This window comes from Gracilinanus agilis, chromosome 5 (assembly GCF_016433145.1).
Source record: "Gracilinanus agilis isolate LMUSP501 chromosome 5, AgileGrace, whole genome shotgun sequence".
Lineage (NCBI taxonomy): Eukaryota > Metazoa > Chordata > Mammalia > Didelphimorphia > Didelphidae > Gracilinanus > Gracilinanus agilis.
Window position 1 is genome coordinate 222,385,232 of NC_058134.1, and position 10,285 is coordinate 222,395,516.

Below are 10,285 nucleotides of genomic sequence, written 5' to 3' on the forward strand. Positions count from 1 at the left end.
TCCTTTCACTCTGCATCAATTCCTGGAGGTCATTCCAGTTCACATGGAATTCCTCCAGTTTATTATTCCTTTGAGCACAATAGTATTCCATCACCATCATACGCCACAATTTGTTCAGCCATTCCCCAATCAATGGACATGCCCTCATTTTCCAATTTTTTGCCACTTCTATTATCCCTTTTTTACAGATAGGGAGTGAGGCAGAGAGGGGTTCAATGACCTGCCCAGGATCAAATAGCAAGTAAGTGTCTGCAGCAGGATATGAATTCAGGACTTCTTGACTCCATGACCAATATGGTAGCCACTGCACTACCAAGCTGCCTAAGGACCATGGAAGGAAGGAAGGAAGGAAGAAAGATGGCAGGAAGAAAGGAAAGAAAGAAGGAAGGAAGGGAAAAAAGGAAAAAAGAAAGAAAAGAGAGAGTGGAGGAGGAGAAAGGAAGGAAGGAAAGAAACAAGGAAGGAAGGAAGCAAGGAAGGAAAGAAGGAGGGACTGTTTAAGTAGTTACTATAAGGCAAGCATTGTGCTAAGTGTTCAAGATAACAGAAATACAAATAGATAAGAGGATAAATGGATAGATAGATGGACAGATAGGCAGACAGACAGGTAGATAGATGGATAGATAGAGAGATGGACAGGCAGGCAGACAGATAGACTGGATAGATTTGTAAGATTAAAATTAATATCAAATAACTCCAAGTATTATATTTTATAATATTTATTACTAATCACTTGAAGTAAAAGAAATAAAAAGACAAAAGTAAAAGCCTGAGTAAAAAGAAATTTTCCCAGCCCCATTCAAACGAAAAGAGCATGGGGTGGGGTTCCACACAAACTTTATCTCCAAAATGTTAGGACGTAACATGAGAATGAATGTGGGATGCTGGGAATTGGAGTCCTGAGGAGCAGAATCTAATTACCTAGATTGGATATACATATATATAGACAGACAGACTGAAGGGTTAAAGTAAAATTTGAGTAAGTCTTCCCTGTTGTATATCATAGGCCTCACATTTACCAGCAGAGACTGGGCTGCTTTGAACTTTTGCCAGAGTTCTCAGCAGCTTCCCAAGGTCTCTAACTGTCTATAAGATAAACATAGTTTTGTGAGATTAACCCTTGTCTTTAAGAATGTGCTGTCTTCATGACTCTTGATTAAATTTTGAGACATGTTTTGCCTGGCTGCTTCTGGGGGCTCCAGATCTTGCCTGGGTTGCTGGGGCCCTGGAAGCAGTGATACAAACTACATTGGCAAAATGCCTTCTTTGTTTTGAGGTCAATAAAACTCCCCTTCTGGAAAGTAGACTTCGAAGTCTCACCCATGGAAAGGATGCTTTTGCCCTGGGCTTTTCTGAATGGGATCTTGAAATGCTGAACAAAGGGACTTCCCAGCTAAGAATATTCAGGTGTTGAAGTGTCTCCCATTCCCTGATGTATCTTTCTTTTCTATCTCTCTTATTATTGCTGGTGTTGTTCTTATCTATATGTATTCACTTGCGTTTTCTGTTGTAAGCTAAATTGCTGGATCTTTGCATAATAATAATAAACCTATTTCTTTTTACTTTTTTACTTTAAAATGCTGTGGAGAAACAGGTCTTATTGTAGGAGAAAATCTTGAACCACAAATAGTTAAGTAGCTATATACATAATACCTTAACGTTAGATAGATAGATAGATAGATAGATAGATAGATAGATAGATAGATAGATAGATAGATAGATAGATAGGATCTATATCTATCTATCTGCTTTGGAGGAGCTCATACTCTAATTAGGGGAGAGAAACCATATAGGAGGGTTTAGCTGCAACATGGATGGAAAGACCCAGAGATCCTAAACATGTAGGCAGATAAACTCAAAGTCTTTCTTGCTGTGTGACTCTGGGAAAGCCACTTCATTACTCTGAGTCCTTCATGGCTTCTTTGTACAATTCAATCCAATGATGATGGGCTCCTTATTTTTCTACCAACAAGAACCTCCATCTCTCTGCTCCATGCATTTACTCTGGTTGCCTCCCATACCTGGGATGCTCTCACTCCTCATCCCCACCTCCTGGCTTCCATAAGTCCCAGCTAAAATCCTATCTTCTATGAGAGGCCTTTCCCAATCTCCCTTCATGCTATTGTATATCTCCCGGTTAGAAGATATATTACTGATCTTCAACTATCAATGCTATTATCTCCCTCTATTGATTATTTACTGGCTATCATGCATCTAATTTGTTTGTACACAGTTGTTTGAATGCTGTCTGCCCCATGTGCTCCTTCACTGCAAAGACCATTTTTTGCCTATTTTGCTGCCAGGCTTAGTACACTGCCTGGTATATATTGGCTGAAAAGGGATCAGAGTACCAGTACTACTACTCCACTGGGTTGTTGTGGGAAAAGGTATATCTAAAAGAGTCTGAGGTTCTTCATTGGCCGAAATGCAGGCATATAGGGCAGCTAGGTGGCACAGTAAATAGAGTGCCAGGCCTGGAATCAGGAAGATTCATCTTCCTAAGTTTAAATCAGTCCTCAATTACTGGCTGTGAGTTCCTAGCAAGTTCCTTCACACTATTTTCCTCAGTTTCCTCATCTGTCAAATGAGCTGGAGAAGGAAACAGCAAACCACTTCAGTTTTTTGCCAAGAAAACCCCAAATAGGGTCAAGAAGAGTAGAAACAACTGAACAACATAGCACCACAGCCTAATAGTTGATGCTGTTGGTTTCTCCAACTGACAAGAGAGAAAATAAATACACTGATGGGGGCTCTTGAGCTCTGTGTGTGTGTGTGTGTGTGTGTGTGTGTTTTCCCAGAATATTCTGTCCATTGCTCCATGTAACTGTAAAATGCTATATACCAGTGGTTCCCAAACTTTTTTGGCCTACCACCCCCTTTCCAGAAAAAATATTACTTAGCCTCCTGGAAATTAATTTTTTTTAATTTTAATAGCAATTAATAGGAAAGATAAATGCACCTGTAGCCATCACCATCTCCCTGGATTGCTGCTGCAGCACCCACCAGGGGGCGGTGGCGCCCACTTTGGGAATCACTACTATATAGCATACGTTATAGCTATGAGTCAATGATGGACAAGCCCTGAAATGCTAACAAGAAATTTACTTTTGTGCCTTTCAGCTCACAACTCCGACTTTTCCAGTGGTGGTTAAGATGGGACATGCTCATGCTGGGATGGGAAAGGTAAGAGAAGCCAATCTGGTCAGTGAATTCTGCATCCTTAGCCTCTGCTCCTCATAGTTCTTGTCTAGATAGCCCAGTGATAGAGGGTCTCAAGCTGGGGTTCGGCAACGTATAGCTCTCAAGCTATATCTGGCTCTTTTGAGGGTCAGATATGGCTCTTTCTGCGGGAGCCACTAAGTCCATTCTTTTTCAGGCGCTGTTACAGGAGCGCACTGTGAGCACTGTACGGCTCTCACGAAATTACATTTTAAAAAATGTGGCGTTTATGGCTCTCATGGCCAAAAAGGTTGCCGACCCCTGGCCTAGACCCTGGCCCTACCACACTGTACTGTGCATGACTTTGAACAAGACATTTCATTTAACCTCTCTGTGGCTTCTCTGTAAAAAGAAGGGGTTGGATTCAATAGCCCCTTAGAGGCCTTCTCTCTCTCTCTCTAAATGCTGCAGGATAGACATTTTATTTGAAAAAGATCTGGGAGCCATAGGCCAGCTTTTTGCCTTGTTTTTGGAGCCTCAGGGACCTGCACATAGTAAACACATAATGAATGTTTTTTAATTAAATGAATCTAATATTTTCTTCATCCTATTCATTCTAAGGTCTATTAAGTCTCTCTAAATGTTTCTGGGTTCAACCACAAACAGCTTTGGGATTTGTTCTCATTTTATCTCACCTTTGAATACCAATTTTTTTGAATACCAATTTTTGTAAATGGATTTTTTTTCCTATAAGTGCTAGGTCTGGGACCTCAAGTATTGTTCCAAGGCTTTGCCGCTCCTTACAGTGCATTCTTTTTTTTTTAAACCCTTACCATTTGTCTTAGAATTGATACTAAGTACCAGCTCCAAGGCAGAAGAATGGAAAGAAGCAGGCAATTGGGGTCAAGTGACTTGCCCAGGGTCACACAGATCCTCTTTCACTTATACTGAAGAGATTTCAACCACGGAGAAAATCACCAGAAATAAGAATATAGGATTGCTGGGTCTTTAAGGAGATCATAGATGAGAACTGGAAGGAACTGCGGGGTCTCTAGTCTAGCCCATGTAAAAGGTGAGGAAACTGAAACCTAGTGAGGTTAAAATTATTTATCTAAGATTACGCGTGTTAGAAGGGAGTCCTGACAATAGACTAGGAAGAGGCTGAAGGAACTCTAAAAACTTCCCTTTTGTCCTCCAAGATGGCCGCATCAGGCCACTAGAAACTTTGTTTCCAACAATAATTCTTTGAGCTTCTCATAATCTTTCTTGAACTGCCTTCTTAATGAGTTTTCTTTTTTGCAGTCTGGGTTTTAAGTTAGAGAGAGTGACCCGACAATACCCAAGAGAAAGGGATTATTTCAAAAGAAGCCAAATGGAATCAGAGCCAAAAGGAAGCATTAAATATTTTAAAGGTTCCTAATCAGCAGGAAGGCTGCCACGGAGAGGAAGTATTATGGATGGCCTATGCCTCAGTTTCCTCATCTGGAAAATGATCTGGAGAAGGAGATGGCAAATCATTCCAGTGCCCTTGCCAAGAAAACCCTATATGGGATCAGAGAGAGTCAAAGTAGAGTTGAGGAAGGAACTTGGGCAAAAAAGTACATTGAATTCATTTCACTGAAGCTATTTCTTAAACTTCGATTTCAGTGTTAAACACTGAGGTAGACCCTACAAGGGATATAATTTCTTTATTATTAATTCCATTTACAGAAAAGAAACTAAAACAGAGAAATCCAAGCCAGAATTTCAATAAACTCTCCTAATCTCCAGATGCCGTGGCCTCCTCAGTTGGTACCCTGTACCTGCCTGCTTTCTTCCCCCCCCATCCCCTTGCTCCCAGGAAAGCCTCTGCTATCAGTTATTTTTAGTATGAAAATTTATGGCACTATGCTTGTGTTTTCTCTCTTTCTCTCTCTGTATCTCTTTCTATGTCTGTGCCTCTATTTCTCTGTCTCCTTCCTTCTATTTCTCCTTCTCTTTCTCTGTCTCTGTCTCTGTCTGTCTCTCTTTCTGTCTCTCTGTGTCTCTCCCTCTTTCTCCCTGCCTCTGTCTCTCTGTATCAGTCTCTCTGTCTCTGTCTCTCTATCTGTTTCTCTCTGTGTGTTTCTGTCTCTCTCCCACCCCCCTCTCTCTCTCTATTTCCCTCCCAGAGGTTTTCACTGCTATTCTGAGCCTAATATGTCACCGTATAATGGAAATGACTTTGCCTGGTAAAGGACAGGATGACTCCTAAGATTAATTCACATCTAGATGAAATTCAGATTCAGAAACCAAATGTAGTGGATATTGCACAGAGGAAAGACTTTCCTTTAATCCTACTGTCCAAGCAGCCCCCTACCCTGATGGTCCGCCCTGGAGGTTGGTCTCCCTCTACCCATCCCTGAAACTAAGTCCCAAACCAGGAAAACCAAGGGAAGGGAAGGGGAGGATCATTGAGATTGCTTCAAATCACTACAATTCCTCCTGTAGGAAGAATCTCATGGGCCAATCGCTCCTTTATTTCAGTTCAGTTTGTGTAATGTTATAAGCGTTTTTATTATCCATGATCTCGTTCAACCTTCATCAGAATCCTACAAAGCAGTTTGGGTACTTCCTCATAATCCCCATTTTAGAGATGAGGAATTGAGGCCTCTGGGGCCTAAAGGCTTGGGGACCTTAGAACTCACCTATTACAAGTGCCTCATTTTGTACATGAGGAGGCACAAAGGTAGTCCAGCAACTTATGAGGTCTCATGGCTAGTCAGTCACAAAGCCAGGGCTCAACGGCAGTTTTCTTGCTTTTCAAGCCCAACAGAATACATTGTGGCTGATTATAGAGACTTGAGTTTTAATCCTGGCTCCATATCTTATTAGCTGTATGACCACAAAGAAATCACCTAACTTTTGGGAGTCTAATCTGTAAAATGGGGATAATGATGTCTACACTGCTGACTTAACAGGGTAGTAGACATCAAAGGAGACAATATATGTAAAGCACTTTTCAAAGCTCAAAAATTCTATAATTGGTTATATTTATAATTTTGTTAAACCCCTCACCTTCAGTCTTAGAATCAATACTGTGTATTGGTTCCAAGGCAGAAAAGTGGTCAGGGCTAGGCAATGGGGGTTAAGTGACTTACTCAGGGTCATACAGCTAGAAAGTGTCTGGAGTCAAATTTGAACCCAAGACCTTCTTTCTCTAAGCCTGGCTCTCAATCCACTGAGCAGTCTTTCTCCCCCTATTTATAATTTTTTTTAATGAACAACCTTGTTTCCAAGCACATGGCTAGAAATTACTTAAGGGGTGCTATCCATCTCTCTCTTTTTCTTACCTTTCAGCTATAGTTTAAGGGAATTGTCAGTATGCAGTTTAAACTCTAAGGTAACAAGGTGGTGCTGGACTTGAAATACTAAAGACCTGAGTTCAAATGCTGCCTCAGACACTTCCCATGTGATCCTCAACAAATCACTTAACCTCTTCTGTCTTAGTTTCTTCATCTGTAAAATGGGAATAGCAATAGCATCTACCTCACAGGGTAGTTGGGAGGAACAAAGAAGATAATATTCATAAAGTGCTTTACAAACATTAAAATGGTAGCTATTATTATGCCAGCCCTAAATTGAGAGGCAGTGTGTTATAGTGGAAAACACACACATTCTGGGGTCAGAGGACCTGAATTCAAATCCTGTCTTTGATTTTTATTCCCTCTATGACCCTCATCTCTCTTAACATCAATGGCCATAAGAGTTCTGTACTAAATGACCTCTGAGGTCTCTTTTATAATGCCATAAGCCTTTAAGAAAACTGGGAGTCATCCAAGGAAAGAAGGGATTTGATTTAATGATTCACAGAATCATAGGTTGCTAGAATTCCGGGAGACCTAAAAAATCAATGAAAGAAATCAACAAGAGAGATCGACAATGAGACCATTCCAGCCAGAGACAAAGGACTCTGGTTCAAATCCTAGCTGTATTTTTTTTGCCATGTAACCTTGAGCAAATCTGTTTCCTCAAAAAAAAAAAAAAAAAAAAAAAGTACTAGACGAGTTCAAATCTAGCTTTTGCCACTAACTATATGTCTGACTTTGGGCAAGTCCCTTTCCTCATCTGTAAAAAAAAGAGATCACTTTTGCCCAACTAGACAGGTACGGCACATTGAGGGCTAGACTTGGATTTAATTAAAACCTTTCCTTACACACTAACTGTAGGACCTTCGGTAAGTCACTTAACTTCTGTCTGCCTCAGTTTCTTCAACTAATAAATGGGGGCAATAATTGTACTTACCTCACAGAGTTACTGTATAGATAAAGTGAGATATGTAAACATATTTTGCAAGCCTAAAAGTGTCATATAAATGCTATCTATTGTTATTATTATTAAAATTATTATTAGATGGCATATAAGATCTTTTCCAATCCTAGGTCTATGATGCATGCTCACTCCTAAGTCCCGGTTTCCTCATTTAGAAAAATAACCCTTATTTTTGTCAGTATCAATTCTAAGATAGTAGAGTAGCAAGGGCTAGGCAGACAGAGTTAAGTGACTTGCCCAGGGTCACATAGCAAAGAAGTATCTGAGGCCAGATTTAAAGACGAGTCTAATTTGCCCATGAAACATAGCTGGTTAATGAGAGAGACGGCTGACATGAGAAGTCGCAGAAGTGATCGGCTCACAGACCAAAGGAAGCTCAGTTGTTTCCATTCAGGAGGACACCAAACACATCACCCTGAGAGGAAAACAAAGGCTGAGCCTGTTAAAGGAAATCCTCCTTGGGGTTTTTCCCTTTTAACACAGCATCTGCTTAAACCGAGGAATTTACCCTGGCAGGATATGCCCAAGTAAATGGGATAAGAAAAGGCAAGATGTTTCTTTGAATGAAAATACCACAGGGCTTAACCCCAGCCAGGATAACCATTACTTATTAACAGTAAGCTTATGCTTTAAGCTGTCTCAGGGACACCAGTTTTTAAAAAAATCCTTCCCATCTCCTATTCCACCTACTCCAGGAACACCCGTTGGCTAGAGTAATTGTCCTAAGAAGTAAGCTCCTAATTCAATGTATGTGGGAAGAGCAGGAGGGGCTGAGTGCTTTGAAATCTCCAGCTGAGGTTGGTTACCATCATTCAAAGGAGGCATGTATAGACACCGTCCCAGTTCCTGGAATTTGCCTATCATAATTATAGCTGATAAAGTTTACAAAATAGCTTGTCTACTATATCTCATTTGCCTACTATATCTCATTTGATCTTCACAAGATCCCTGAAGAAGGGGTTTCAGTGGATGCTAGCCCATTTTATAGGTTGGGAAACTGAGGCTCTAGAGTCTAAGTAATTTGCTGATAGTTGCACGGTGTGGAAGGAGAATGGAATCCCAGGAAATGTCCTGACTCTCTGTACATTCATTTTATAAAAAAGAATGTTGATTTTACTTCTTATAAACTTAGCCATTTCCAGGAAACACATTCAAAGACACATAAACATATAAAGAATGTTTAAAACCATTGATTATGTTAAACCACAGGCTCCTATTATTTAGTTTGTTTCCAAGAATATATATAGATTTTAATGAAAGCGGAGCTAAATAAATCCTCCTGCTTATTTATGTGTGTCCTGAATTTTTCCCTTGTGTATTTTTACAGATTTTGTTGCTATTATTACTATTATTATTATTTAAAGACACTATGGCATAGTGACAAAGGAACTGACCTTAGGTTCAGGAAGACCTAAGTTGCATTTTACAGATAGGGAAACTGAGACAGGGAGCAGTCAAGTGACTTGTGGCCACACAACCAGTAAATATCTATGGCTGGATTGGAACTCAGACCTGCTTGACTCCACATATAGAGCTCTTTGTGTGGCCATGAGCAAGTCACTCAGGTTCTGAGTGCCCCCCCCCACCCAAGCAACTCTTTAAGATTAAAATACACAGACAGGATACAGATATTTTGGAGAGGGGGAGGTGAAGAAGAGGGTAGAGAGAGTCCTTCCACACCAGGAATTTCCCCCATACCAATAAAATGACAGATCTAGTACAAAAAGCACTACAGTAGTCAAATCCTGGATCATTCATCTAGTTGTCTTTACTCTTCAACATTTCCTGGATCTTCCCATAGTCCCTTGCCTTTCAAAATATCCCATTCCTCTCATAGACCACAATTTACTTCAATATTCCTCCACTAATGGGCACAATTCCAGCTTTCTACCATTTTGAACAATGTGGGTAGGAATATTTTGGTGCCCCTCATCCTTTGTGTGTTTGCCCTTTTCAATAGCATCCTTAGGCCTAGTAGGAAGCCTAGTAGGGAAACCTCTGCCTCAAAGGACAGGGAGGATTTTTAGTAGCTCTTACCTTGCCATCCAGCACACTTTCATGGAATTCAGAACCACCAAATGTTAGAGGGGGTGAGAACTCAGAGGCTCTCTAGTCTAATTATACCTGAGAAAAAGAAATAGAATTCCTCTTACCCCATTGGTATCCAACTCAAATAAAAAAGGCCACAAGACCAGACAGAAGGATCCCTGAGGGCTCCATATTGACTTAGAAGGTCACACATCACTATTATCCATGGGTTTTTTTTTCGTATTTTTGTTTATTTGTTCAGTATTTTCCATGTATGTATTTATATATATTTTTCATATATATATATAGAGAGAGAGAGAGGGAGAGAGAAAGGGAGGGGGGGGAGAAGGGAGAGGGAGATGGAGAGGAAGAGAGGGGGAGAGGGAGAGGGGAAAAGGGAAGAGAAACAGAGAGAAACAGAGAAAGAGAGGGAAAGAGGGAGAGGGAGAGAGGGATCTGGTTTGGGCTGCACTTAGGCACATTTTGGACCAAAATATAGCCAGTGAACTGAGAGTTCTCTGTCCTCTACTCCATGATATATCTAATTATTAGTCATACCTTCCACTTAAATATTTGCAAATGGGCAGATTGGTGGCTCAGTGGATAGAGAGCCAGGCCTGGAGATGGGAGGTCCAGGGTTCAAATATGACCTCAAATACTTCCTAGCCCTTATCATTCTTCTGGCTTGGAACCAATACTTAGTATAGATTCTAAAGTAGAAGGTAAAGGTAGAAAGAAAGGAAGAAATTAAGAAAGAAAGAAAGAAAGAAAGAAAGAAAGAAAGAAAGAAAGAAAGAAAGAAAGAAAG

At 40.5% G+C, this 10,285-nt stretch overlaps 1 protein-coding gene across 1 annotated transcript in view; it reads left to right on the plus strand.

Annotated features, from left to right (window-relative positions):
• The window catches only part of SYN3 (synapsin III), a 420,985-nt gene that overhangs the window by 362,510 nt on the left and 48,190 nt on the right, over nt 1-10,285 (plus strand). The window contains exons 6-7 of the mRNA XM_044679132.1: nt 3,121-3,183; nt 3,490-3,563. Of these exons, the coding sequence (XP_044535067.1) occupies nt 3,121-3,183; nt 3,490-3,563 (137 nt within the window). The remainder of the gene's footprint in view (nt 1-3,120; nt 3,184-3,489; nt 3,564-10,285) is intronic.